At 44.5% G+C, this 27,539-nt stretch overlaps 5 protein-coding genes across 5 annotated transcripts; 4 read left to right on the top strand and 1 right to left on the bottom strand.

The window, feature by feature from the left end:
- The first annotated feature begins 2,432 nt into the window (after positions 1-2,432).
- p4hb (prolyl 4-hydroxylase, beta polypeptide) lies at positions 2,433-10,639 on the top strand. Its single transcript, XM_029152818.3, has 11 exons — positions 2,433-2,759; positions 3,991-4,197; positions 5,214-5,347; positions 5,442-5,579; positions 6,778-6,882; positions 6,984-7,109; positions 7,222-7,422; positions 7,523-7,643; positions 8,132-8,313; positions 8,443-8,559; positions 9,214-10,639. Exons 1-11 carry the CDS (start codon positions 2,621-2,623, stop codon positions 9,280-9,282), a joined length of 1,539 nt encoding a protein of 512 aa, XP_029008651.1. The 5' UTR covers positions 2,433-2,620; the 3' UTR covers positions 9,283-10,639.
- Positions 10,640-10,929: 290 nt separating this feature from the next.
- Positions 10,930-12,291, top strand: ppp1r27b (protein phosphatase 1, regulatory subunit 27b). Its single transcript, XM_029152833.3, has 3 exons — positions 10,930-11,398; positions 11,465-11,615; positions 11,704-12,291. Exons 1-3 carry the CDS (start codon positions 11,176-11,178, stop codon positions 11,825-11,827), a joined length of 498 nt encoding a protein of 165 aa, XP_029008666.1. The 5' UTR covers positions 10,930-11,175; the 3' UTR covers positions 11,828-12,291.
- An 882-nt stretch (positions 12,292-13,173) lies between these two features.
- anapc11 (APC11 anaphase promoting complex subunit 11 homolog (yeast)) lies at positions 13,174-13,980 on the bottom strand. Its single transcript, XM_029163639.3, has 2 exons — positions 13,572-13,980; positions 13,174-13,477 (listed from the first exon to the last, which is right to left on the bottom strand). Exons 1-2 carry the CDS (start codon positions 13,678-13,680, stop codon positions 13,332-13,334), a joined length of 255 nt encoding a protein of 84 aa, XP_029019472.1. The 5' UTR covers positions 13,681-13,980; the 3' UTR covers positions 13,174-13,331.
- A 1,570-nt stretch (positions 13,981-15,550) lies between these two features.
- Positions 15,551-18,286, top strand: LOC114851024 (THO complex subunit 4-A-like). Its single transcript, XM_029142538.3, has 6 exons — positions 15,551-15,860; positions 16,401-16,559; positions 16,636-16,783; positions 16,863-16,929; positions 17,629-17,812; positions 17,893-18,286. Exons 1-6 carry the CDS (start codon positions 15,669-15,671, stop codon positions 17,911-17,913), a joined length of 771 nt encoding a protein of 256 aa, XP_028998371.1. The 5' UTR covers positions 15,551-15,668; the 3' UTR covers positions 17,914-18,286.
- Positions 18,287-18,654: 368 nt separating this feature from the next.
- On the top strand, positions 18,655-27,532 carry LOC114851029 (rho GDP-dissociation inhibitor 1-like). The gene is made up of 6 exons (XM_029142552.3): positions 18,655-18,813; positions 22,920-23,108; positions 23,987-24,070; positions 25,499-25,575; positions 25,702-25,765; positions 25,845-27,532. The coding sequence occupies exons 2-6, from the start codon at positions 22,922-22,924 to the stop codon at positions 26,042-26,044; spliced, it is 612 nt and encodes a 203-aa protein (XP_028998385.1). The 5' UTR covers positions 18,655-18,813; positions 22,920-22,921; the 3' UTR covers positions 26,045-27,532.
- The last annotated feature ends 7 nt before the right edge of the window (positions 27,533-27,539 follow it).

Below are 27,539 nucleotides of genomic sequence, written 5' to 3'. Positions count from 1 at the left end.
ATACTTCCAACAAAACCACACTCAATGTGGATAAACATCTGCCTCGACCAGATGAGAGAAAACAACAAGCAGCAACTGAACACAGTCAGGATTTGTTTTATTATATTTTTAATAATGATGAATATATACTGGTTCTAGCAAAACAAAGCAGACAGTCAGGCAGAATAGAGGCAGGATTACAGGTAACATATTTACAGCTCAGGCATGTAGTACTGTACTTACAACTCACACAACCTGTACAGTACTTACTGTAAGGTGCCCAGAATAAAGTGATGTAAAGAGACTGCGTGCAGGTTTGAGCCTGTCAGAGCGTTGTACAGTCTAACAGCGGTGGGAATAAAGGATCTGCGGTCCCGCTCCTTCCTACACTGTGGGTGGAAGGGTTTTATACAGTGTTAAAGTCAGGATACATAATGCGTTGCCACTGCCTTTGTAGGTTTCAGGTTAGTGGATGTGAGCACTGTGTCTGTAACCTGGTTCCCTTATTTACATTAGACATTAGACACTCACACTTACTAAATCCATAAACCTTTGACCCTTTGTCAAGATAAGACAGATGCCGCTCAATGACTTTTCATACAACATCCCATTCTACCACAAAATGAATGATTGACTAAATAGATTTTCATGTAAGTAGCATGTTTTTTGTTTGTGCTTTTCACTTATATATGTGACACCGCAGGTTAAATACAACATCTGTTTGTGCATGTTATACACTGTTCTTGTTACTGTGATCTTCAGGTAAACGCAATGCTTTCTTGCTTGAAAGAGAGCTTTAAAGACCTGAAAACCTTAGTATTTAAGCCGTTTTTCTTCTTGGGTGTTGCAGGGGTGCTGGAAAAAAAGGGCTTAAATATATAGTCAAATATTCAGGTCAACTGAGTCGCCAGTGTCCCTAACTACAGTCTTGCCTGCAGTGGAACACCAGAGTTCTGTAGTCATGAGTGTCATTCACTCAGGTCATGGTGTCCTGACTGGTGGTCAGCTACAGCAGGTGGAGGAGCTACCAATACATCTGGCCTCACTTGGCTTGTTTAACGAATAGATATCTAGATTACATAATCAGAGCTGTGATGCCCACCAGGCTGTTAAAGAGGAAAACATGGGTACTAGTCTGAGGTTTTCTCAGGACCAAACGATTTAAACATAAGGATATAGATGTTGTGTGGATGTACCTAGGTAAAACCTTGTGGCCTGAATGAGAAGTTATTTGTATGGTGAATGGAAAGCTACATTGCAGATTTTTAGTGTGACCCTGTCAGATGGTAGTGCCATGATTTTAGACCTAGTATCTGGCACAGGTCGTCATCAGAGCAGACTCTATCTCCTAAGAAGACTGAGAGGGCCACTCCTGAGAACTTTCTATGACTCTGCGGTGGCATCAGCCGTCCTGTACGTGTGGTCTGCTGGAGCAGCAGCATCACAGTGAGGGACAGGAAGAGACTGGACAGGATCATCAAGAAGTCCAGTTCTGTCCTGGGCTGCACTCTGGACACGGTGCAGGAGGTGGGTGAGAGAAGGGTCCTGGCTAAACTCACATCCATCCTGGACCAGGACTCTGACCCACTGGAGGACTCACTGTCTGCCCTGGAGCAGCTTCAGTGACAGACTGATGCACCCTCGCTGTGTGAAGCAGAGATATCGCAGATCTTTTCTGCCTGCTGCTATGAGACCATACAATCAACACTGTTAACTACCTCCCGCACCATAAACTCCCCCACCTCATCAGTGGCTATGTAGAAAAAATTCATCTGTGCGACATTTGTGCAAACCTGTGCAATATATTTATATATTTATACATTTTCTTTTCCCTGTATTATGTGTATTCTCTGTATTATCTGTATTTGTGCTGTTGTGAGACACAATTTTCCCATTCTGGGGCCATTAAAGGTGTTCCTATTCTTGTTCTAATCATCTGATGCTCCTGTAGATGGAGTGATGAGTGACAGGAAAATCTCATTGCATCCATCTGTGATGTACAGCTGAAGGGATCATGCAGCCCTTAACGAAAGAGAAGCTGCGGTCACAGCAGCCACTGAAGCCACAAAAATTTAGAATCAAGATTATAAAAATTCTCTCAATGAAGTTCAATTTTTTTAACCCACGTTTATGCAAAAACAGAATAGAATAAAATTCCACCCACCATGTTTGAAAACAAACACACGACAAAAGACGTGAGCGTGGCGTGCCTACAGTATCGCAGTCTGTTTGGATGGAGCAGACGTGCAGTCCGTGTGAAGCAGGCGGAGATTTTACACACAGGATTGTAAACGCTATCGTGCGTGACGTGCGTGCGTGCGTTGCCACCGCTGCATTGATGCACGTACATGCCGGCGGAGCGGGGAGCGTCGCTCTTTCACTTCCAGGTGCAGTTCGCCGCGGTCCAGTCACATTTCAACACGAATTGCTTTCGGGCCGATAAATGCGCATGCGCAGTACGGCTGACCCCTCCGGTTTCTGCGTGCAATGCCACGTTAGTAGCGGTAGACACAAAATAGCAGCTAGTGTCCAACGTTCGGCAAGAAAAGATCGAGATTCAGGCCAGTTAATCAGATAAAACCGTAGCCGACCGTGTCTACAGCTCCCGTGTCTCTTTCAGGCAGAACACTAGACGGCAGTTATGTTGAGGTTTTTGCTTCTCTGCACAGCGGTTGTGGCGAGCACGGCTGAAATCGCCGAGGAGGAAGACGTCCTGGTGCTGAAGAAGAGTAACTTCGACGAGGCTCTCAAAGCCCACCCTAACATCCTGGTGGAATTCTGTAAGTCACACCGGCTCGCGCATCCCTCCGCGTGACGCCGGATGCCTCCAGCGGGCTCGAGCGCCCGCTTAGCTAGCGTTAGCCCACGTACGCCCGCGGCAACGTTAGCTTGAAACTTTGACACTTCTGACAACTTGCTGCTGCTGCTATGGTTGTTGTCTAAATGCTGTCAGCGCTTTGTTCGCGTTTGCATCCGTGCGTGACTGATGGACGTAGCCTTTTTCCCCCACCGGCCACTTTTTTTCCTCCGTCTTCCAAAGTGTAATGAACTGGAAGCAGCGTTGTTTGATCAGCCTGCGTTTCTCTAAGTTCTGTCCCGTTAAATGGCCGCAGCTAGCGCAGATCGTCTCCGAAATACTGACAAATTCTGACAAAGCTACCAACTTGTGTTTATGCAAACATACCGAACGTTGAATTGTTACATCTCCATTATTGCCATAACCTTAACATTGCATTAGTCATGTTGTGTTGAACTAGCAGCTGTTAATGCGTTTCCAGAAATGTTTGTTTGCCCGCATTAATTTAGCTTCTCCTTCACAATAACACTATAAGAACAATCACGACAAGCAGCCAGACGCGGAGAGAGTTTTAAATCAGTTGAGGGCAGGACGGCAAAGTTTCGATTGCCTGCTGTGGTTTCAAACTTCTAGGTTTCGTGTTTTGTTGCACTCGGAACGCCGCGCTCTCTTTATGTGTAACTTTATTTCCCTGTTGGTCGCCGCACAGTAACGACAGACTTTGTGCCGTGGAATGAAGCGAGCCGCCGCTTCGTAGCCTGCGGGCCCATCGCGCTCCGCTTGTCAGATTGTTGTCCTGCTGTTTGTGTGACAAACCCTCGGACCAGCCAGAGGCGGCCGACGGGCTCGTTGTCCAATGAGCCGGCGAGGGGCGGGCTCGGGCCTTTGTTTGGCCATGTCCCCCTCTGGCTGGGCGGGATCTCTGATGTGGAGCTAGGTTGACGTGTACTTTTTCAAAAGTTTATCTGTGCGTTTTATTGACCAAGTTGAACACGGAAGCTTTAGCTGTTCGTCAGGAATGATGAAATGTAGCCACTTAACACGTCACTTTATTTGACGTGTCATTCCTGATTATCAGCGTTTATCATTTGTGTCCAGAGTTGAACTGGGTTTAATGGATTTCTGCCCATCCATTTTGTTTGAATGTCCCTGATCAGTGCTAGTACACATTTTACCCATATACCCACATTTAGAGTGTGTTGTGCACTCTGCAGATGCTCCCTGGTGCGGCCACTGCAAGGCCCTGGCTCCAGAGTACGCCAAGGCCGCCGGTATGCTGAAGGCAGAGGGTTCAGCAATCCGCTTGGCCAAGGTGGATGCCACAGAGGAGACGGAGCTGGCCCAGGAGTACGGCGTGCGAGGATATCCCACCATCAAGTTCTTCAAGGGTGGAGAGAAAGAGTCTCCTAAAGAGTATTCTGGTGAGCTGATTCTTACCTTTTAATTTCCTAGGCTACATGACTATAACTTGAATTTATTCAAACAGCTGTTGGCCACACTTCATGACTTTATCCCTTCTGGTAATATGAAACTGGACAGGACTGACTCAGCCAATCAGCTTTCAGTAACATGAATGAGACTAAATGTAGGCTGGGCCTTGACAGCACGTTCCTCTCATGCTGCCGGAGTCTGGAGAGGCTGAGTATGTGCAGTTCTTCACGTCTCCTCTTTTCTGGTGGCCCAAGCCACGTTCCTGTTGAAAAAGGAGGGAAGGTTTTTTCTGTGGAAAATGGAAACGCCCATCTCCGATCTCCCTCATACAGATGACAAGACTACGTGATGTAACACTTCAGCTGTGCTTCTCGGTGAAATTGCTACTGTATTACATCAGTCCAATATAAATGCAACAGTCATACTCTAAAGAAAACTTGACATGTTTCTTTTTTTTTTTTTTTTTTTTCAAAAACATAGTTGAAGGCTCAATGTTGTAATACATTATGGTGCTCAGTTCTCTATATTAGCTAAACAATGTTTCAGAAATGATGTAAACTCATTTTCACATGATACAGTACATTTGTTTTGTTTTTCTCTGTGCCCTCATTTTCATCAGTTTGAAGTAGATATGGTGTAAATTTACTCAGACATCTGCACCCGTTCAAAGCTCTGGTGTAGAGATCGGCTGTATCTAGGGCTTTGTTCCATCCCTTCCCTACACCTTCCTGATTTTGACTCGCCTTTAGCTGTCAAGTGCACCACATCAAGAACCATTGCAAACCCAGTGGCATGGATTGGGTTATCCAGGCCTTGAACAAGTCTGCTTCAGAGCTGACTTTTTAGTTACATATCTCACAAGTAAATCAGAGTACCGGGCTGGGAAAAGTCTCCAGTCCTTGTTTTCATTAATGAGAATCCGCTTGTGACTAGAGTGACTGGATCCTATTAAGTGTTGGGAAGCCTGAGCACAAAGGAGTTCATGTATTATTCTGCTTTGCTACAGCTGGTAGGCAGGCAGATGACATTGTCGGCTGGCTGAAGAAACGCACAGGCCCAGCAGTAGCCACCCTGGCCGGAGTCACAGAGGCAGAGTCTCTCGTCGCTGACAGCGAGGTGGCAGTCATCGGCTTCTTTAAGGTACGTCCGCCATCTCAGGCTTTAGAATTACACAGGAAAAGCTATTGGATCACTTGCACTGTGCTTCATCTTAAGGAATGTTTTCTTTGTCTAGGATGCTGAATCCGAAGGTGCCAAGGCCTATGCGAAAGCAGCCGAAGCCATCGATGACATTCCCTTTGGCATTGCTTCCGAAGATTCTATTTATTCAAAGTTTGAAATTTCAAAGGATGGCGTTGTCCTCTTCAAGAAGGTGATTAAAAGCTCTGTTACTTGGTTATGGATCATACTAATGTCTACTGTGACTGCAGGTAATCAAATCTTTTCTGCATTAGACATTTATTTCGTCTAGTTGCCTAGTGGACCATGTGTAAACACACATGGTGGTTTACTCTCAGGCTGCTGGGTTTTCACCGCCGCTTCAGTAACATGATTCTGTTGACCTCACCGTATCTATTCTCAGTTTCTAATCTTGGTCCGTCTAAGATCCTTTAACATGAGTGATGCCTGTTGCTCGATCTCCCCAGTGGATGACCTCAGCATGTGGGAGTGATGCTGATAAATGGTAAAAAGCTGTATTACTGTAGGTGATGGTCCAGCTTTAAACAAGTCTTACTAATATTTGTACTATTAATGAAATTCACACAGCTGTGGAGTATTAACGCATGTGATGTCTCCAAGCTATTCACCTAAACTGGCTCTAGGTTCAGAGATCACAGCTTTTTATTAGTCTACTTGTGGATTTGTCAGATTGGGTCAAGGTCCATTGGGTTGTCAATAAAAATGAAGCAACTCTAACAAATGTAGGCGATGATGACTTTTAATTGGTCATACAATATATTAGGATCTGTTGCTCAGTGATTGCAGTCTCACCTGTTGTCAGACACGTTGAAGTATTTCAGATGACTGATGAGTCATTTAAAGATTCTCATTGGTTCCATTTTAAACCATGTGCATCACTTTTTGTTTCTACCTTGTGATGTGCATATTTTTATAACTTCAATCCTTTCAGTTATGGATGCTCTTCTTTCATCTTGGCGTATGAACCAAGACTCCGTCTCAGCGCTGCTTTTGTCTGGCCTCTGGTCCATGTTGGTAATTTTACCGTGACACAAACACTGCTGACACGTGTGCCTGCAGTTATTTAAATCCTTCCGAAGCAGGAGCTCCGTCCGAGAAAAAACAGCTGGGGTGTTTTACTTGTTTACTCCAGTGGGATTTGCAGCTTAGGTTTCAGTCTCAGTGCTCACAAGGCTGGCAGCGCGCCACTGCCCGAGTGTCGTGTCTCCTATTGTTTGCCAGTAGCACAGCTGTACTACTGCTATTCTTACACAACAGTAAACGTCTGTTTGGGCCTGTGGCTCGTTCAGTGACTGGGGTTTATGGCTGGAGACTAAAGCGGTTTGTTGCTGGATAAAATTGGTGTTAAAATGTTTCCATGTCTCTTATAGTTTGATGAGGGACGCAATACCTTCGATGGAGAGCTGACCAAAGAAAATCTCTTGGCTTTTGTCAAGGCCAACCAGCTGCCTCTAGTCATAGAGTTCACTGAGCAGGTAATGACTGGCCATTGTATTCAAACTCACTGTACCTTTCACAATAAGTGGTGCAGCCCTGGTGGGATTTCATGTGTTAAACTGGAGTTTCTCTTTCCCAGACGGCCCCTAAAATCTTCGGTGGAGACATCAAGTCCCATATTCTCATGTTTCTGCCCAAAGCTGCTGCAGACTTCCAGGACAAGATGGCTGAGTTTAAGAAAGCTGCAGAAGGCTTCAAGGGCCGGGTAGGTAAACGGTATGACGAGACAGAGCAGGCTTTGGCGTTCCTGTCCTAACACTAGTCAAACGTTGTTCCTGTGCATTCTGATGCATTAAACATTTGTTGCTTTCTTCCAGATCCTGTTCATTTTTATCGACAGCGACGTGGACGACAACCAGCGCATTCTGGAGTTCTTTGGCCTAAAGAAGGAGGAATGCCCCGCCATCCGCCTCATCACACTGGAGGACGAGATGACAAAGTACAAGCCAGAGAGCAGCGCTATCACTGCCGAGAGCATCACTGAATTCTGTACAATGTTTACTGAGGGCAAACTCAAGGTGGGTGGAAGTGGAGTGCTGGAGTGACTTTATACTATGATCAAATGTATTGTAATTAATGTCTCTAGATTATTTGACTGACATTTCTGCTTTATTACAGGCCCACCTCATGAGCCAGGACATACCTGAAGACTGGGAACAAACTCCTGTCAAGGTTTTGGTTGGCAAGAACTTTGAGGAGGTTGCCTTCAATCCCACCAAAAACGTCTTTGTAGAGTTCTGTAAGAGCCTCTTCCTTTTCTTCTGCTTGGTCTTTATAATAACCAGGGTGTAGGGAAGATGTGTTTGTATTTTAAAGTAATGCAAACTTATTATTTTTTTTTCTCTAGTGTCTTAAATGCTGTGAACCTTTTTACTTTTCAAAAACCAGATCCAATGCTCGAGGCTCACTGATACCTTCTCAGCCTCACGTTCGACATATTATTTTGTCACCAGACACTGACAGTATTTAGTTAAATATAGCCCCTGGATTATTTTTATAGTTGGCAGTGGTCAAATTTGCACTAGTCAAGGAAAAATTTTTCCACTGCTGGCTGTTGAGTGAAGCTCATGGCAGGTTGTTCGCTGCAGGGGGCTGAGTGGACGGGTGAGGGGGAGTTTCCTAGCCAGTCAATGACGAGGAGTATGAAGTAGCACTAAAACATTAAGGGTAGTAAACCTAAATGTCTTGGATGTTACTAAACCGGAGTGTTGGTTTTGCGTTCTTTAGATGCACCTTGGTGTGGACACTGTAAACAGCTGGCTCCCATATGGGAGAAGCTAGGGGAAAAGTATAAGGACAGTGCAGACATCATTGTGGCCAAGATGGACTCTACAGCCAATGAAATCGAGGCAGTGAAAGTCCACAGCTTCCCCACTCTCAAGTTCTTCCCTGCAGGAGACGACCGCAAAGTGAGAGCTCTACTTTTACACTGCACCTCATCAATTACAGACTATTATCAGCAAAGTAGTTGAACACTAATAGTCTTGAGTGTAGAAATGTCATATGTACTCTAATCAGTTTTATGGATTCATTTCCAGGTAATAGACTACAATGGGGAGAGAACGCTGGAAGGCTTCACAAAGTTCCTGGAGAGTGGTGGTAAGGAGGGTGGAGCTCCTGCAGCAGAAGACGAGGATGAAGATATAGATGGAGATGTAAGAATCATAACGGTGTCGACGTAGCTGCAGTGTAGGATGCTGATGTTTTAGAAACACAGATCATTTTGATCCAGTATGGGCAACTACAGTATTGAGTGGAAACCCACTTTATATTACGGCATGATGTCTGAGTCCAGCGTTAATAGATTGATCACAGGTTCTGAGGATTTTTGGTCATCGTAATGGATCCAGACCAATCTGGCAGGAAACAGTGCCCCCATATCTTAATGGGAGATGTAAGGGATACGTTGAGTATTCCCTCCTGTTGGCTGCAACTTCCTTACAATCTGCCCACATTTGTGGGGATCTTCTTTACTCTCATTCCTCTGTTGCCACTATGCCCCCTTCTCAGAAGTCTAATTGCAGCACAACAGAGTGCCAGGCTAATGCCTCTTGCAGCTGTCGTAGCTGTTGACGTGCCTCGAGATGAAAGCTGCACGTGCAGGGGCGGAAATCTGTGCCGTCCAGCGTTTGTCGTGTGGCACCTGTCTTTTGGCTAGACATGAGGAAATGACTGCAGTAAATGCAGATCTGTTGAGTACATAGTCTTTTGGTTCACCAAGCGATTTGATTTGTTCTGCTATTCTAGTTGTAAAGTAGACATTCATGTAATTGAGAGATTCTATGCTTAAGTTCCGTTGTGTTTTCAAGGAGGTGGATGATTCGGATGACGGTCAGGACGAGGACTCTGACGGTGAGGACGGACACGATGAGTTGTAAGCCGTGGGAGAATAGAGAAATGGAGAGAGGAGATCTGCCCCAACCCTTCCAACAAGCCACCATCACCACCTACACTTCCTTGTGAACCTTCCCTGTCCTGTGAACATTAATACATCCCCTTTAACTGCCTCTCAGTCAGTCAGTCAGTCAGTCAGCCGGCCTGCTAGCAGCCTCGTAACTTCTGGCCAGGCTGGTCTTGTCCCGCCTGGGGGGGGACTGTGGAACAGCATCACCTCTAAGGGAGACCTCAATGCCTTCTCTATAAAGCTCCACATCAGCTGTTTGCCTTGTAAATTATTCAAAACCAAATGTATAAGTGGCATTGAGATCCAGTTTGTTTTCCTGATGAATATATTCTCTTTACGAACGCCTTGCCATTGTTCAGTGCAAGTACGAGTCCGATGAGTGTTGTAACCTGTATTTTTAGGTAAGGACGGGGGTTGTCAATGTTCTTTCCCTCTGCTAATAATCCAGAGGACCAGAGTATTGTGGTTTTGTAAGGACTGATCTCTCAGGGGACAACGGGGCCATCTTATAGATGTTTTATTTAGCGTTTCTTCACTAAAATAAATTCCACAGCACTCGTTCTGTGTAGCACAGTGTTCCCCACCATCTGTAGCTGAGACCAATCTTTCTCTTCTTTCTTTCTTTTTTCTGATGGGAGGTGTTCTTTGTGTTTGTTTTTTTTTCCCAAACTGTTTCTGGCTCCAGTCTCCTAATTTCAGCACGGCTACTGACTATTTTCTAAAAGGAACAAAGGGTTTTGGGGGAAATCCTATTTTATTTAATTGCTTTCACTGAGTTTTTTTGTTTTGTTTTGTTTTTTTAATTTAGGACTTGATTTTTAATAATTTACTGTTGTGCCCAGCTGTAGCCGGTCGACCCCTGGACACATTCTCTCTGACCTGGGATGGGTTTCCAAACCAGTTCTGATAGGTCGCACTGCATTCTTGCCTAATCAGAGATTCAGCATGGTTACTAAAGTAGATAGAGATTGGTTTTGAGATAAGTGTCCATTATATCAGAAAGGGGGAGGGAATGGTTGCACAGCCCTACTCCCCACCACGTACCTCCTGCATCCCCTTTGGCTCTACCCAGCTCCCTTTTATTGCCACAATGGAGCGTGTGTGTTGTGTGAATGTGGGGCGCGTGATGAGTTGCGTGAGTGCATCATTTTCTGGTCAAGTTTGAACAGGACAATGACTTGACGTGTGTTTGGCAGCGAGGGGAGGTTGAGCAGAGCAAGGTAACGGGTTTGACAGCTGTACAGTGGTGGGGAAATGTAACGAAGCATTCCATCATATCCAAATTGATGTGGAAAACATTAACAGTGGCCAATAAACAAATATAAAAAGGATTTTGTCTACTGTTTTCCTCAGTTTGTTTTATTACACTTCAGGCTTTTAGTGGGTTTTCAGCACAGGTTGCAGTCAACAGCCTGGCCTTGATACTTGAGCAACCTCTCAGTGCATTTGGCACCAGCACACTTCTGCATCAAACCGCTTTTGTCCTGCCTGGTGTTTACTAGCAGCCTCCCTGAGCGTTCAAATGGGCAGCTCCTGGGCGTGTGCGGGTTCACAGCAGGTTACTGGCTGTCAGGTCTGGAGACGTGGGGTGAATCAGGCTTGTGACCGCTTTGTGGGAGGCCCCCAGCCGGAGGGACGCTCATCTTCCAAATCTCACCACTGAACGTGTGAGGTGTCACGTCTCAAAATAGCTTGACAGAGACTATAAGGAGCTGCAGAGACGCCCGGCCCACAGGAACAGCATCACTGACCCACAGGAGACACTGGACAGCACAGAGCCACGCAGACGAGATCCCACCGGTCCTACACAACAGGAGAACAGCCAACCTGAGGCTTGGAAGAGGGTTAGGTCGCCTGCCTGAGCAGAATGAAGTTCTACCCGTGCCCTGTGTCCCAGACCATGGGAATCGAGGCTTACACCCAAGACTGCGGCATCCCAGTCAAGAGCTCTGCCTCCCTGAAGTCAATACGCAGCGTGCACTTCCCCAACGACATCGTCTTCAGGGACTACGTGCAACACGGCGAGCTGGAGAGGATCGGACGCTTTATCCAAGCCAAGCAAGTCGCCCTGGACACCATCTACCAGTCCGGTGAGAGCCCACACAACAACCTGAACCTGACGATGCTTTAGAGATGCTGAGTCTGAGCGTTTGCAGGCATGGCTGCCATCCATGAGGCCGTGCTGTCTGGGAACCTTGAGTGCGTGAAGCTGCTGGTCCAGCATGGAGCCGACATCCAGCAGAGGGACGAGGAGGGCTGGACCCCGCTGCACATGGCCTGCAGCGACAGCTTCCCACACATCGCACGGTGAGCAAACCCAGAGGAAGCGTTTGTCGGTCTGAACGGTGAGCCACACTGTGTTTTACTCAGCCGGGCTTCGCTGTGTTTCCTCCAGCTACCTCCTCTCGCTGGGCGCTGACCCTGAGCTTGAGAACGACTGCGGCGAGAAGCCAGCCGACCTCATTGACCAGGAGAGCAGGGAGCTGCTGGAGATCTTCGGGCGAACGGACGATGACTGAGACTGTTTTTTTTTTTTTTTTGCTGGTTTTACCTGAAACCCAACCTGAAAGCTGCTGGCCCGTCCTGTGACAGATGAGCCACATCAGCGCGGCATCCTGAGGTCAGCGCCCGTGGATGTGGTGGGAGGACGCCTGAGCCCCCTGGCTGGCTCCTGAGGGGAGGGACGATTCGTTGTTAGAGGCTTGTCTGGTGCAGCAGTGCAGTGTTAGCTACTCTGTAAAGCCTGTTTTATACTGCAGTGACGGGAGTCAAAGGACTGTGAGCTGTAGCTTGTGTTTGGCCTGTCCAGGGCCTCTGACTCATTAGGGTTTGCTCCTCCATGTGCTTCCACATTAACAAAACCAACGCCTTGTTTGTAGATTTGTTTCTATTTGTTCAGAAGTCATGTTCATAACTTTATACTGTATTTTTAGATATCAGAACTTTTTTTATTTTTTTGATAAAATAAATTGATCAGACACTACACCTCTCCTTGTCTGCCTTCATTTCCCACCACAGACGGTCACAGTTATACATATATAAAAAATATGTCTTCAAAATAAAATGTTCTAGAATCAAGATTCTGATAAAAATATACTTATAATGGGTTTTATATATGATTTTGAGACATGTGCATGTACTTTAAATACATTTACGAAGCTACATCCGCTTTTGTGTGTTTGTGTACATCTCTGTGAATGACTACAGCATCAGCAGACCAGGTCTAAGAGGAGCGAGTACTAGAAGTACATCAGGTTAACTTAGGTTCATTGATCACTCGTTATTTACGCACCATCCATCTTAAAGGTACCTTTGAGCTCCATCATGACTGTTTGTGATCTTTCTTCCATTCATCCATCTCCAACGCTTGTTCCCATTCGAGGTCTCAGGGGGCCGGAGCCGATCCAGCTTGCTGAGGGTGAGAGGCGGGGCACACCCTGAACAGGCCGCCGGTCCAACGCAGGGCGTCTGATTCTTGTTTTGTCAAAGCATTTCACTACTCGTGTAAGATGGTTCTTCTGTGACTTTATTTCCCAGTGTGAAACTTTAGTCTCTCACTGACCTCACTTCTAAATAGCTTTAAAAAAGCATCTGCCAAGTAACGTATTGACAATAAATGTACAATATGTCCAACATGCATTTTAAATTAAGCCTATTGAACCTGAATATGAACTGATGAATTTGCCTCTTCTGAATTATTCCTGGGAACACAAACCAGCCTGATTAATCTCTTGAGAAAGAATTACAGTCAGGTTCAGTTAGCAGCGCAATGGCAAATTCAGGTCGCATTCCTCTGCAGCTGCATCAAAGCCCTTCGGTCTCTGGGGTTATCCGGCACCAACCAAAGTGTATAACCACAAGACTATACAGCACAATGCAAGTTTTATTATTTCAATACATGTCACATTTACTGACTTTACAATGTTCTTCGAATTTGATTAGATAGAAAAATAGAAAATGTCCTTCTGTACAGATGAGCCAGGCCTGTGTGAGGTGTCCAGCAGCAGCAGCACCTCTGCACGCTCATTCTTTGAACTTCCACTCCTGTCGGCACATGGGACACTGCTGCTGGACCTGCTGCGAGTTCAGCCATTTCAAAATGCAGTGCATGTGGAAACAGTGGGAGCACTGGCCCCAGACCAGTGGGCAGTCATCCCCGGGCACCTTGCCTGCAAGACAGTGACAAAATAAAGACTGTGATTAATACACACCTCAGACTGAAAGAAAAAGATCGGCTGCATGTGAAGACGAGCTGTTACTCACAGTCTGGACAGCAGCCATTGAAGGGCATCCTGCAGATCCCACAGTTCTCATCGTTGGCCACCCACAGCCAGGAGGCCACTCCGCTCCACTGACGGATCTTCACCTTCATCGTCTCAGTGCGAAAGGAGCAGAAAGCGCTCAGCAAACTCCTTCCAGCGAAACACAGCGAGTGTTAGCACGCAGCTAAAACATCTGGAAGCTAACACCTCCTGCAGTTCGCTGCCAACAGCGAACACATTAAATAACGTCTAAAGTTGTGTCTTCTACTGGTGATCGACACATGTTAAATCACGGTTCTTCCCGCACACAGACTCATTTAATGTCGAAACTAATCAGTAACACAGCTAACATATTAGCGACCCGGTAGACGTTCTTCTGGTGGTTCTTCTTCTCCGGAAATCTGCAGACTGGGAGATGAAACACTGCCCCCAGTCTGTCGTGGAAGGCATTGAAGGGGGAATTGTGAATTATTATTATTATAAGAATACTAAAACAGGAAAGAAATAAACAAGGTGTCTGTCTACAAAGTCAGTCCCAAAGCTGCATTGCTGCTGGGACATTTAAAAATGTTAATAATAGCAAGGTTTCTCCAAAAACCCTTCAGGACATATGTAAAATCTAGACAACCCCACATTTACTTGGTAAATATACATTTAGACTGTACTGTACTGTACTGTAGGAAACATCCTGTGTTTCGTTTGAGGTTCAGGTATGGAGAAACAATATTGTGTGTTTAAAAGGGTAATCACTTGTGTCAAAGTGATCATGGAGCTACGCAAGGACATCAATAAGGAAGAGGGAACATGTTTTTATAAAACCAAACACAATAAGTCTTGCCAAAGCAGAGGAGACTTGTATTTATTGGAGGAAAACCAAAACCAAGAAGGTGGGTGCTGTATGGTAAAAAGGGGTCGAATAACTCAGCAACTTCCAAAGTCATCTAATTAGTGATAATTAACTTAAACAAGTTGATCGGAGGAGTAAACAAGGTGCTCACAGGATATAAATAATTAAGATGAGAAGGAACACAGCTTTTAACTAACTCAAAAAAACATGTGTCCTCACCTAATGACATGGCCCCTACAAAGACACACACAAAATGAAGCCAAAGACATTAAATGACTTTGCCATTAGATCTTTTTAGATGAAACTGTAGTGGAACCTTTTTCGTTCTCAATCTGATTTTTGAATACATTTTAGGACAGAACTGTGCTAAATATTGGTTCAGTGATAACACCAGCGTGTATCACATTGACATCAAACCAAACATAAGTAAATATCATTAGCAGATATCTGAAAATGACTGATGACAAATTTGACGCGACTCCGGCAAGCATGTAATAGCCTAACCTGTGCGGTAGATGACGCTAGAGATCTCTTTAATTTATATCATTCCATTTTCATGTATAAACCAGAACCGTCCTGCTCGTAGCCGCCTCAGCCCCCTGACGTCACGGAGGAGGCTACTGAGCCTCAAGCTAGGACTAGCAGACTGAGGATAGCTTCATCCTTCAGGCTGAGGAGGCTCTGCCCTATGTCTCCCCTGTCCCTGAACACAAAGACCCTGTCCCACCCACTACCTCACACATACGCACAATCAATCTAGTCTCCTCCTCTCCCTGCACAGACTCATTTTTTAAACAAAGCAACCCATGAGCTAAAAAAGAAACTTGTCCTTGTCTTATATGTATTTTTGTACATTCTGTTGTTAAAGTGTGTTTATATTCTTTATATATCGTTTTACATATTGTTGTTGTACAACTTTTTAGGCGTTGAGCGTAACAAAATTTCGGCACACTATATGTCTGAAACATAGAGCTGTACTGACAACAAAGTAGACTTTGACTTTGACTTTGACATGCAATCCACACTAGAATTTAGAAGGTGGCGCCAATGCACCCGTAAAGTAAAGAAGAAGAGTGAATAGCAACAGAAGAAGAAGGAGGGCCGAGGTTTTTAAGGGGCGGGGCAAACACTTCCGCAAACTGTTTATGCAACTTCCGCCAGTTTAGTTACCGCGCCATCGGAGACGCCAGCTTACAAACCACAGATCCTCGGCGTCGCTCCTTTGTTATAGCTACGGTACCGAGCACCGCGATGGCGGATAAAATGAATATGTCTCTGGACGACATTATAAAGCTGAACAAGAAAGGAGGCGGCGGCCGCGGAGGAGGGTCGTTCGGGCCCGGTGGAAGTTCACGTCAGGCCGCTGGCTCGTCGAGGCCGGTGCGGAGTCGACAGAATAACTTCAACCGCGAGAGGAACGACAGATCCACGCCGTACACCAGGGTATGAAAAAGGCTGTAGAACCGGAGCGAAAAGTGTGATGGCGACGTGTTGGGAGTGTGCTCGATGAAATGCACGTGGTTATGAACGCGGACTCCCGAGCGGGTCGTTTAACCGAAACATTTCCTTTGTATTAGGGGGTTGTTGAGTCTTTCAGTTGTTACCCGCTTTGTTGACGTTTAACAGTTTGATTTGATCTCTACATCGAGAAGCGGGCAAGCTAACTATGAAACCTCCCCGCTACCACCGTGTACTTTTCTCTGAGCAGTAATGAAGTTGTTCCTCCTATCCATTTCCTTTGGCATATATTCGTTCACCAAGATGGCTGCTATACGTGGTTTTATTAGTCACAGAAGTTAAGACGCTTAAGTCATTATACTCTTTAATACAGCCTTTATTTTGACTCTTCATTTAATAACATGCGTTAATATACTTGAATGTTTGCTCTCTTTTAGTGCTGATCTGATCAGCATCCCGTCCATGATTTTTGGTTGTTGGTAGTAAATCTAAAGCAAGTATTTATCTTCCTCTTGTCATTTGCAGCCTAGAGAGTTACCAGACAAATGGCAGCACGACATGTTTGAGGAGCATGCTGCTGGGCCCAGAGGTAGAGGACCAGGAGCTGAAAGCAGATCTGTACAAAGCGGTGGCAAGCTGCTGGTTTCCAACCTGGATTTTGGCGTGTCTGATTCGGATATCAAGGTAATTCTACTGAACTTGTTGAGGGATTTACATTGGGCCAATGTGGAAACCTGATGTTTTTTTCTGTTTTTTTCAGGAACTGTTTGCAGATTTTGGACCTTTAAAAAAAGCATCTATACACTATGATCGGTCAGGTCGCAGTAAAGGAACGGCAGATGTTCACTTCGAAAATACAGCCGACGCACTTAAAGCCATGAAACATTATGACGGTGTTCCACTTGATGGTAAGAATGTGTTTTTAACACTGCAGTCTGCTTTAGTTTTTTTTCCACAAAGTGTAAATAATGTTTTTCTTTTTTTCAGGTCGCCCCATGAAAATCCAGCAAGTAACTACATCATCTGAGTCACAGAGTAGCCAGTCTACACAAAAGTGAGTCTTGGAAAGGGGAATCAATTCTTTACGTCACAAAGTTTAGTTTGAAAATCTTGAGATCCGGTTTGACTTCGACTTCTTTCCTATTGTTTGTTGGCCTGTCTTGACTTTTCTTTAAGGTGGTCAAATTCTGTTGTTTGTTTAGCATTATCATTTTTTTTTTTACTTTTTGGAAAGGTGAAACAAATTTTCTGGACTTCCTTTTCCATAGAAACGTTTCACCACTACTTAATAGCTTCTTCTCGTGTAGCTTCCTCCAGTTAACTCTCCTCAGAGTTAACTGGAGTTAACTCTCCTCAGAGTTAACTGGAGTTAACTCTCCTCAGAGTTAACTGGAGGACACACGTTTATCCTCCAGTGAGGCTTCATTTCCCACCTGGAAGCGATGGGGTCTTAGGCTTCAGTCCTTCTTTTGGATCGTGATGTTGCCATGTTAAGCACCCATCTGGGGGTCACAGGGCTTAAGGGGAGTATTTAGATGACCATCTTTTTTTTGGCTTCAGTGGAAATGGGGATGTTTTCTGCTCTGTGGTTCAGGCTCCTGATGACACTGAAGTTTGTGCTGTAGTTGGAGTCATCATTAATCAAGATTATGTACATCACATGTATTGTTGATGTTTACTGTAAATAGAAATTAAACAAGCTCTGGTCCTGCCATATTTTCCAAATGTTCATTTTGGTTTTTTGTTTGTTTAGGGGATTTGACCGGAGCAGGCTTGGACAGCCAACGTTTGAAGTGAGGGAAAGAAATGAAAGAAGGCAAGGTGGTGGTGGCAGTGGTTTCAGAGGTCGGGGGAGAGGCCGAGGCGGTGGCGGCAGCAGTAAACCACAACTTTCTGCAGAAGAGTTGGACGCCCAGCTGGATGCTTACAATGCTGCAGTATGTACTTAGGCCGTCTCTGTATCAACTTTCATAGATTTGTAATGGTTATGACATTTTTTTGTTTTGTCATGTTTTAGTTTCAGATGGACACCAGTTAAAAGCGCCAGAGGCTCCTGTCAACCTACCACCTACTCCCAAAAGCTGGATAATTAGAATTGTATTCTGGTTTAGATCATGTGTTTTGAAGCCATTTAAAATGTATAGGCAATTTTATTGTGTGGACCAATATTTCTTTCATACTGTCTTTTTTCGGCAGTTTTTCTTTCCTTTTTAAATGCTCCTGTGCTGAAACAGTTGCCTTTGTTTTATTTTTACCCATGTTCACATGACATAGTAGTTGGGACAGACCTTTGATGTGAAGTAAAAATTTTAAATGTTACTGTACATAAGTTCTGTCTTTTGGTACTGTAAGTTTCACAATGGAATATATTTCTTAGGATTTTATACATAAATGCATTATGTTGCATCGTCTTTGAGTCTACAGTGTCCTCATTGGCATACAAAAGGGTTTTAACTGGGGTGTCTCTCTATTGCATGAGTGAAACCCATATAACAGAATAAGTGAGTATTGTGAATATCCTAATTTTAAAAATTTTATTGTCCACAGTAGTGGCCAATTTCTTATTAGGGGTTCTACAAAAAGTAAAACAATGCTAAGCAATATCTGATGATGAGATTGGTTAGATAGGTTTACATTAAAGGAGACGTGAAAAGTCCTGTACTTTTCCAAACGTATGAATGTTCTGATCTATTATCAAAAAACACTCTTGTGCCGGTTGGACAATTAAAAATAAGAAAAAAATACGTAATACACATTATTACTCCTTTAAGCATGCGCAGTACGTCATGTGCGTGCGCGTACCTCTCCGCGGAAACGTCGCGCGGGTGGCGCACGGGGCGGGGTCGCTCCCTTGTTCGCCATACTTGCACAGAGGCGCAGAGCACCGCACGCACTTACCGCAAAGCCGCCTGAAATCACTGCTACCTATAATTTAGAGGTGAGTGTCCTCGGTCTTCTGAGCAGCCGGTAACGTGGTTTCTAACGTTGTCCTCTCCGTCGCACGTTTTCTCCGCTGTTCTGCGTAAAGCGGTGATAACTTGGCAGGCTAACGTTAGCCGCAGGCTACGGGTACCGTTAGTTGGGCTGGATTGTTCTGTGCTAGCCACTTGTCTGTGTCTTTAGTCACACCCTGCAAGCAAGAGTCGGCGCCGACAAAAGTCCAGTCCCATTTTCATGGACAAATACATTTAATGAGTGAGCTTCAGTGGGAGCTGCTAACGGGGCGCTGCCGCTGTCCTGGCATGCTGTCAAAGGCTGGGTGTTCGCCGGTTCTGTGAAAAGATGCCCGTGATAGCGTCGGCTAGCTGCCACAGTCATGACATGAAACTTAATGTCTCTGTTCGCCAGCAGTGGTTACGATGTTAACACGTCGCGTTTCACACAGCTGAGCTCTTTTAAAAGGGTCCGTCATCACTCGTTTAGTCACATTGCTTTTCCATATGTAATGAATTACGGTTTCCTGATTGTCACCGATTTCCGAAGCTGTGATTTATAATTTTCCATGAGGCAACAAACTACTTATTTCCCACAGTGATTAACCATTGTGTCATAGTTTACTGTTTTAGCTTTTCCATTGGTTTCTGTAAAATGTGGACAGGTTCTGGTTTGTATCAAACCAGCAGATCTTGAAGACAACAGATGGGTCTTTGTCTTTTCTCTGCGTAAAGGCTGCTCTCCTGCAGCTGGCTGAGGTGTTGCTTGTCACATTCTCTCTCTATGCTGATGTTTCTACTTGGGGTTTTGGGGTCAGCTGTGTTTTACAATTCAGTAGAAATGAAGCAGAAATGATTAATTAGAAATCCCCTTTGCCTTTAAGAAACCTATTGTAACAGAAGCTGAAGGGTTGCTCTCTTGTCCCTTGATTTTAGTTGTCAAAGATAAAGCAATCTTTCATCCATAACACTGTCTATGCGTCTATGCAAAGGAAGCAGTTCTACTTGAAATCAAGCAAAGAAATTCCTGTTCATTTTCTGTCTGTGTCTGAGGGTTTTTGCCAGCTACACAATGCCTTTAAGCTAATATGTGCTGTTATCATAAACCACAATCTTCTCAGATTTTGACTTTTTTTTTTAATTTCAAAATTTGATTTGTCACATACACAACCGTACCCAACACGATATGCAGTGTAAAGCTCATACAACTGTACAGCTATAAAGATAAAATGAAATAAGGTATCAGTGGAGCAGAGAAAGAATAATTAAGAATAAATAAGTCTAAAGCAAACTTTATGGAATGTGTATGGTATAAAGTGCAATAACACATACAATTAATAATATTTGTGACAACACAAATGTGCTGTAAGATGCCCAACAGCTGGTTTTGCCCACATGTGAACTTGTAGATTAAATTAGTTGTATCTAGGGCTATCACATCCTGAACTGCTTTCAGTCCCTTCCACAATTCACTTAGCTGTGGTTGAGGTTGGCTGCTGAAAGCACTTTTAATTCCTAGGTGGGTGCTGGTGCACTGACGCCAAGGAGGTATTAGAGAATTGTTTCTGGCTGAGAACTGTTAGTTTCAGACGAAGGTTAAGTTTGCCTGCGTTGTGTTTACTTACTGACTGCCTACCTCCTGATAATGTAAATAAAAGTAATACAAATGGCAAATTGTAAAAATTTACTGAATGTCACTGTTTTACCATGTGCTGCTCCTGGTTCCCTTTTTAAATAGATGCATGTGATATCAAAGTTCCTTATTTCACAGGGCGACTTTGGAGGAGTTGTTCAGTTCAGGTGAAATAGTTCAGTTCAGGTGACATTGATTCTGTCCTGCTGCTCGAGGCTGACCTGTTGTAACCCTTCTTGGCAACTCCTCTAGATGACATCACCTGGAGGAGTGGTACTTTACTACCGTACTAGTTAATTTGTTCTGATGAATAGTTTCATTGATGTATTGATTCACGGTTTCAGACTCCTGTTTCTGTGTTCTGCAGGTCGACAGTGTCGTTTATTCAGACTTGCTAAGTAGCTCAGCACATTTGGCACTACAGTGAGGGATTAGACTTAGAGAACACAAAAGAACACAAACCCACCTAAGCGCTGCTATAATGATGGTGCTCATATATCATTATAAATACAGCAGCTTACATTTAATATGTCGCAGGAGCGCGTCGTTTTAAGGGACAGACACCGGCCTCTGCTTCAGATGTTCACTTCGGCACCGGGGCCTGTTGCATGTGTTGACTGCAGCAGTGGGATGTTTAATGTGAATTCGAAGGCCTTCTGCACAAACAGAGCTCTTCCTGCCTTTGTTACGCCTAATGTTTTGCCAGAATAATTTTTCCATCAAGGGATCCCCCCCCTCTTCCCCACCCACAGAGAAGGTACTCACGGTTATACTAAAAGACTGCTGCATTACAGATTAAGACTTTAGATAAACTTTCCTTTTTATTCACTTTTTCCTGAGCTTACTGTTTGGAAAAACAAGGTGCCATTACATCAGTTTTAAAGCAGCACTTCATGAGCTTGTTGGTGGGTAATGACTGAGTCAAAACCAATTGATTATTGCTCCCAAAACCCTGTTGGCTGTTGTTTAGGTCTGTTTCCTCCACTCACTTCAGGCATAAAGCCTGTATTATGTCATGCATGACGCCTCCTTCCTGACTTTCCAAGAGGTGACTATGTTGTTTCAGAGAAGTGTGCTTAGATGATGTCACACAGTGGAGCCGAGGCAGCGGCAGCATAAAGGGAGATGCTGCCCCTTATCATTGTGTAGTGATTTCCAAACCTTCCTGAGCTCAGGGATTCTAAATATAACTAAATGTAGTAAAACTATGAGGTCATTTCCTTCTTACTTTGGCTGTTGACTAAAAATTTAGGTTTGAATCAAAACATAAATATAAGACAAGATCTACATTTTAGCTTTTATTTCCAGGTATTTACGAGCATCTGAATCTGAATTTAGCAGCTTTTGTTTAAACCCACCTGTTTTTCATGTGAAAATAATTATTGGAAGAAATGTAAGCAACATGAAAACCAGAAATCTTCTGTGGCTGAAGAACAACCAAAGATGATGAAAAATCAATCTGAGAGTAAAGAAAAAGAGATGCAAAAAGAGCGATGACAATGATGCAGACTTAAACCCTGTAGAGCATTTTATCTGATAAAATAAGAAAACCTTTAATAGTCCCGCAGTGGGGAAATTACCTATCACAACAGCAGTACAGATGAGCAAGAATACAGGTACAGAACAGTTTGTGTTGGCACAGTACAAAGCAGTACAGTACAGTTAGAGTGAGTATGAGGTCATTGCAGGGTTATTGCACAGTAATGGGTATAAGATTTGTACCGGTAACAATATACATGATTGTTCACAGATTTACACAAGTATTGTGCAGAGCAGGTTGCTATATAAACCACTGAAGCAGTGGGTGAGTGACTGGTGGGATGTGGTCAACAGTTCTGATTGTACAGTCTGGCAGCAGCAGGTAGGAAAGATCTACGATATCTCTCCTTCACACAGCGAGGGTGGATCAGTCTGCTACTGAAGCTGCTCTCCAGAGCAGACAGTGAGTCCTCCAGTGGGTGAGAGACCTGGTCCATGATGGATGTCAGTTTAGCCATGACCCTTCTCTCACCCACCTCCTGCACCGTGTTCAGAGTGCAGCCCAGGACAGAGCTGGACTTTCTGATGATCCTGTCCAGTCTTTTCCTGTCCCTCACTGTGATGCTGCTGCCCCAGCAGACCACACCGTACAGGATGGCTGATGCCACCACAGAGTCATAGAAGGTCTTCAGGAGTGGCCCCCTCACTCAATAAAAAAAAAATACAGGGAGTATTAGAAATGTACAAAAACAAATAAATGAAAAAGGTTGCAATGCCTGGAAATTGTCACAAATGAAGAATGCAAAGGTGATAAGCACAGGCTCGAAGCAGTTTCTACAGCTGAATAATAATCATCACGTGAAGGATGTGTGTATGTGGTTGTCCATCAGTTCCAGGCGTGAATACCTGGTGGAAAAGCTTCACCAGTCTAATTTTACGTCCCTCTGTATTTCACCTTTTAATCACTGTTCTCCATCCTTGTGCCCTCACTGTCTCCAGACATGGCTGAGGATGAGGTGACTCCGGAGCAGCTAGCAGCCATCGCCGCAGAGAATGAGGAGGCAGAGTCGGTAAACTACAAACCTCCAGCCCAGAAGTCGGTAAAGGAGATCCAGGAGCTGGATAAGGACGACGAGAGTCTACGCAAATATAAGGAAGCGCTGCTTGGCCCTGGGGTCACTGAAGCTGGTAGTGTGTGTGTGTGTGTGTGTGTGTTTCATCACATGATGGTCTAACTCCTACTAACTGGGCTTTGAGGCCTCAGCTAATTTAACTACACTTTAAATGTGCTGGACGCATTCCTCCCAGAACGTCAGAGCACACGATGACTTCTGCAGTCACCATGTGCATGTTTATGTCTGTGTGTGTGTTATACTGGATTTATAGCTGATGTACGAGTTCCACTATGCGAGGCTCTGCACTGTGTATAATCGGGAAGAATGTCAGTTGAACTGAATTTTGTGCAGTCACCTTCACAGCCAAAAAAGGCTTCAAGAATACAAGACAACAGTTACAGTTATCCCAGTGGATGTGTAAAATGAGCACAGTTCTCCTATTAAGACGGCAGCATCTCACCTATAGTGCTGTACAGTGGAACTGCTGGAAACAGAAAGCAAAATCCCATCCTGTCAAACGGGACCTGTGGCCTAGAATTTAAGTCGACCTGTGGCCTAGAATTAGCACCCTAATCAGGCAGTTGTTTCTCGGGTAAAAGGTTTTCTGCATTGGCACAGAGAGCAAACTGGAGTGTAATTGATGCAGAGACTGTCCAATTACAGCCGGGTCCTCCCGATTTCAGCTCCCACGACCCGTCACTCGTGTTATGAAACGTGTTGTGTGCAGGTCTGTAAATGTTTGGGGCCTGGTATAAACTGGCTGCATGTCTACACACAGGAAATATCTGCTCATTATATACAAATGTGGCCAGTCCAATGTTAGTCATAGGATTGAAACACTGTGGACAGTATGAGGGTCAACTCTAGAATCCTGGACCAAAGCATCATGTCTACTTCATGTCTGTATGTGTGTGTACCATTTATTAAAGCACCTGTTTCTTCTGGTCTCAGATCCCAATACTCCTAATGTTCAGGTGACCCAGATGTCTCTAATCTGTGAAAGCGCCCCAAACCCTTTGGTGCTGGACCTGCAAGGTGAGTCTGCTTCATTCAGGTCGGTGCTTATTCAAATATTTGCTTTTTGTGAGGCAAAAGATGAAAAGGTATCAGTGACACACAGGGAGGGGTTTCTTTCCTTGGGAGACTTGGACTTTTTTCCAGATAAACAGAGGTTGTGGTGGTGGCTGAATAAATGTGGGATAAAACACTAACAACACAAGATTCAGATACAAAAATAGTCATACATGAGCAGTCTTTAACCAGAACTCTGTTACTCCAGCGTTGGGTTGCAGATTGATCTCAGTGCTGTAGGAGATGGCTGATTGCTGTGAAAACGTACCTGGGGTGATTTAGACACTCTGCCTTCCAATTTTCCCACAACAGACTGTCCTGTCCCACTTTAGCTTCTCCTCTTTTCTCCACGCTTGAATTGAGGAACAGTTTTGTTTGCATTTCTTGAGTGATGTTTTCGTGTGTACACTGAGTCAAACTTCCAAACTTTGCAAGAAACCTAGTATTACCTTTTTAAACACTTTTTAAAACAAGCCTCTCATACTGATAATGTGTAGGTGCTTCGAGTCTGAATAAACATCGTCATTTTAAAGTTCACTGCAGGAACTAGAAGCTAACAGAATCTAGGTCCTGCAGTTTAAATGCAGACGCAGCCTCAGAGCTCTTAAATAAGTCTGCCCTAGATGTAGCCTGCTAGGCTCCACAGCTGTGCACATCTGGTGTTTGTCCTAGATCACTCTGCAAGTCACTTATCTCACTGTTTGCAACAACTACTATAGACCATAAACAACAAAATATTTATACGTTCATGCGTGCGAACATGATTGTCATCTATTTAGTGTTTAAGGACACTAAAAGCAGAAGATGGAGATTGTTTCGTGGCAGATGAATTTTCTTTGGGTAGTGTTGCTTCCAGTCAAAAGACTGAACAAACTCAAATATGATTTTGTCTCATTTAATAATCTGTAGATCTGATTTTATGTCTGAATGTTTTTGAAGCAGTAATAATAGCCTTGTGAGAATTACACAATCTTGTGATTTAGATCTGTTTCAGTGGAGAATTAAGATCAATGCAGCTTTTTAAATCTGACCTGTTTGGTGCCGGAAGGAAAGAACTCAACACAGCAGACACTAGAAGCCAGTGCTTGTTTTTGGAGGGGAGTAGTGACGCTGGACATGGTATTCTCACTCCTATTTTTAGAAATGTGTGGGATATATTCCATGTCTGTTGGTAGGAATGTTAAATCTCCTGTATTATTCAAGGCTAGTTATTGCCATCTTTTTGTAAGTCTGGAGAGAAACGAAGGAAAAAGCAGCTAACACTGGTCCACAAATACAGAATACTGAGTTGGTATTGCTGGATGTTGACATTGTCTATGTGATGACATCACTGTAACTGTAATGGGAGTAAATAGTGATGGCTCTGCGTGTTTTCCGTTTCCTTCCTAACAGGAGACCTGGAGGCCTTTAAGAAACAGTGCTTTGTCCTGAAAGAGGGTGTTGAATACAAAATAAAGATCAGCTTTAAGGTGAGAGCTACTCTTCAGGCTGGTGTGATTTGTATGGCTCTCAGTCAGGATCAATGCAGATGAAAGCATGTGTTTGTAGCTGTTGGATGCTGTTTTTCAGTCTTGATGTTTGTGTCCTGTCCTCAGGTGAACAAGGAGATCGTGTCGGGGCTGAAGTATGTGCAGCATACGTACAGGAAAGGGATGAAGAGTGAGTGAAGGGTTCTTCTGTGGGTCTGTAAAGGGATGCAAATGCTGCTTTTTGCCTAACCTCTGTCATTTGTCGACAGTCGATAAGTCAGACTACATGGTGGGCAGCTATGGACCCCGTCCCAGCGAATACGAGTTCCTGACCACGATGGAGGAGGCTCCTAAAGGCGTGCTGGCCCGTGGCAACTACGTTATCAAGTCCAAGTTTACCGACGACGACAAGCACGACCACCTGTCCTGGGAGTGGAACCTGAACATCAAGAAAGACTGGAAGGACTAAGCAGCCTCTGTGGTTGTTCCTGTGTGGTGGTGGGGGGGGGGGTCCTCGGTCGCTCCCCGTGTCTACGCCATCTCTGCCTTCTTTGTTTTTACTGTCTTGCATTTCATGCTCTCATGCCCTGGTTCCATCCTCGTCGTGTTTAAACTCCTTGTTGGTCCTCCCACTTCTGTAGCAGCAGCAGCAGTAGCAGCAACCCCAAACACCCCATCTGCCTTGTGTCCAACCGTCCATCACCTCACCACCTGCCCGACGTTTCATGTGTCCACTAGCCCTCACGGAGCACCTTACTCCCATATCCTCTCAGCCCTCTTTCCTTTTCTTTGCTTGAAGAGATTAAGCCCACCTCTCACTGTCCAGAATGGTGTCTTCCTCTCCCAGTATGAAGTACATGTGGAAAAGCAACTGTACAATCAACTTTTGTTTGCCTTTTTTATATAATTGTATCAAAGTTGGTGTAATGTGACTGTATCCACATCGCTGTTATTCAGACCCCACCACATCCACCTGCTCCCTCACACTACGTTCCACATTTCTTTGCTTGCAGTTTTTTGTAACTTACCAATACCTGCCTTGTAAAAATGATTTATTGCTGCTCTACAGCACCTCCCTTCTTAATGTATTCACCCCCTCCTGACAAAGACTTGGGCCAAAGTGAACACGGGATAAAAGTAAAAAGAAAAGCTGCCTTATGTACCAACTAATGCCAACGCGTTTGATCAAGCCTTCTGTGTACGAGCAGCGCTGGTTGTTATGTAGCCTGTATATCAAGGGCTTACTCTCGCTACCAACTAAGCTGTAGCCCTGTTGTGGTGGAGGCTGTTTATACAGGTACTCAACACCATGAAGTTGCTCTAATTGCAGGGGTGTGAATGTTAATTGGACAGAACAGAAACCAACCCAGTCAGAACCATTATTGGCACGATTGTTGCTTCTAGCCATGAGGCCTTAGCACTACCTATGTGAAGAGAACAGTAATAAACACTACTGATGTAATTTTTCTTTAGTTGTTTCCCCCTTTGCCTTAATGTTCATCGTCTGCCAACAAACCCTGCTTCCCCCTCTACGCTCCTTCAGCTCGCTTTTTGTATCCCAGCCTGTAGCCGAGGCTGAGCCTGGCACCGCATGCTGCTGCTGGAGACCCTGGCAGTGACTGCGCTGAGGAGAACCTCACCAGGCCCCTTTGTTTGACCAAGTGAGTCATCTAGAACAGGAAAGGCCAAGTGACACTAGTAGAGAAAGACCTGCTCAGTATTTAACCAGGCAAGAGGGTTTCAAATAAACAACTGACGAGTAACATTAAATTGAAATCAATCTGTACTGTACCAGAACTTATGGATGTAAAACGTTTTTTGTTATTAAGTGTATTCCTGCTCCATACATTCCTTCACATTGTACAGTTTCTATGAAAACGCTGTCATGCTGGTGGGGTTGTATATTCTATCATTTGTTATTGCTCTTCTCTGTCAATAAAGATTTTGCTCAAACAGGTCCTCAA

This window comes from Betta splendens, chromosome 1 (assembly GCF_900634795.4).
Source record: "Betta splendens chromosome 1, fBetSpl5.4, whole genome shotgun sequence".
Lineage (NCBI taxonomy): Eukaryota > Metazoa > Chordata > Actinopteri > Anabantiformes > Osphronemidae > Betta > Betta splendens.
Note: the sequence above shows the minus strand (reverse complement) of the source record. Positions and strands in the feature narration are given on the sequence as shown.

Excerpts from the sequence above, each read along its gene's own strand:
- p4hb (XM_029152818.3), top strand. The coding sequence starts at position 2,621 with ATGTTGAGGTTTTTGCTTCTCTGCACAGCGGTTGTGGCGAGCACGGCT. Across the intron at positions 5,580-6,777 it reads GCGTTGTCCTCTTCAAGAAG|TTTGATGAGGGACGCAATAC; the intron begins GTGATTAAAAGC and ends TGTCTCTTATAG. Across the intron at positions 7,644-8,131 it reads AAACGTCTTTGTAGAGTTCT|ATGCACCTTGGTGTGGACAC; the intron begins GTAAGAGCCTCT and ends TGCGTTCTTTAG.
- ppp1r27b (XM_029152833.3), top strand. The coding sequence starts at position 11,176 with ATGAAGTTCTACCCGTGCCCTGTGTCCCAGACCATGGGAATCGAGGCT. Across the intron at positions 11,399-11,464 it reads GGACACCATCTACCAGTCCG|GCATGGCTGCCATCCATGAG; the intron begins GTGAGAGCCCAC and ends GAGCGTTTGCAG. Across the intron at positions 11,616-11,703 it reads AGCTTCCCACACATCGCACG|CTACCTCCTCTCGCTGGGCG; the intron begins GTGAGCAAACCC and ends TGTTTCCTCCAG.
- anapc11 (XM_029163639.3), bottom strand. The coding sequence starts at position 13,680 with ATGAAGGTGAAGATCCGTCAGTGGAGCGGAGTGGCCTCCTGGCTGTGG. Across the intron at positions 13,478-13,571 it reads CAATGGCTGCTGTCCAGACT|GCAAGGTGCCCGGGGATGAC; the intron begins GTGAGTAACAGC and ends ACTGTCTTGCAG.
- LOC114851024 (XM_029142538.3), top strand. The coding sequence starts at position 15,669 with ATGGCGGATAAAATGAATATGTCTCTGGACGACATTATAAAGCTGAAC. Across the intron at positions 16,930-17,628 it reads AGTAGCCAGTCTACACAAAA|GGGATTTGACCGGAGCAGGC; the intron begins GTGAGTCTTGGA and ends TTGTTTGTTTAG. Across the intron at positions 17,813-17,892 it reads TGGATGCTTACAATGCTGCA|TTTCAGATGGACACCAGTTA; the intron begins GTATGTACTTAG and ends GTCATGTTTTAG.
- LOC114851029 (XM_029142552.3), top strand. The coding sequence starts at position 22,922 with ATGGCTGAGGATGAGGTGACTCCGGAGCAGCTAGCAGCCATCGCCGCA. Across the intron at positions 24,071-25,498 it reads TTTGGTGCTGGACCTGCAAG|GAGACCTGGAGGCCTTTAAG; the intron begins GTGAGTCTGCTT and ends CCTTCCTAACAG. Across the intron at positions 25,766-25,844 it reads GTACAGGAAAGGGATGAAGA|TCGATAAGTCAGACTACATG; the intron begins GTGAGTGAAGGG and ends ATTTGTCGACAG.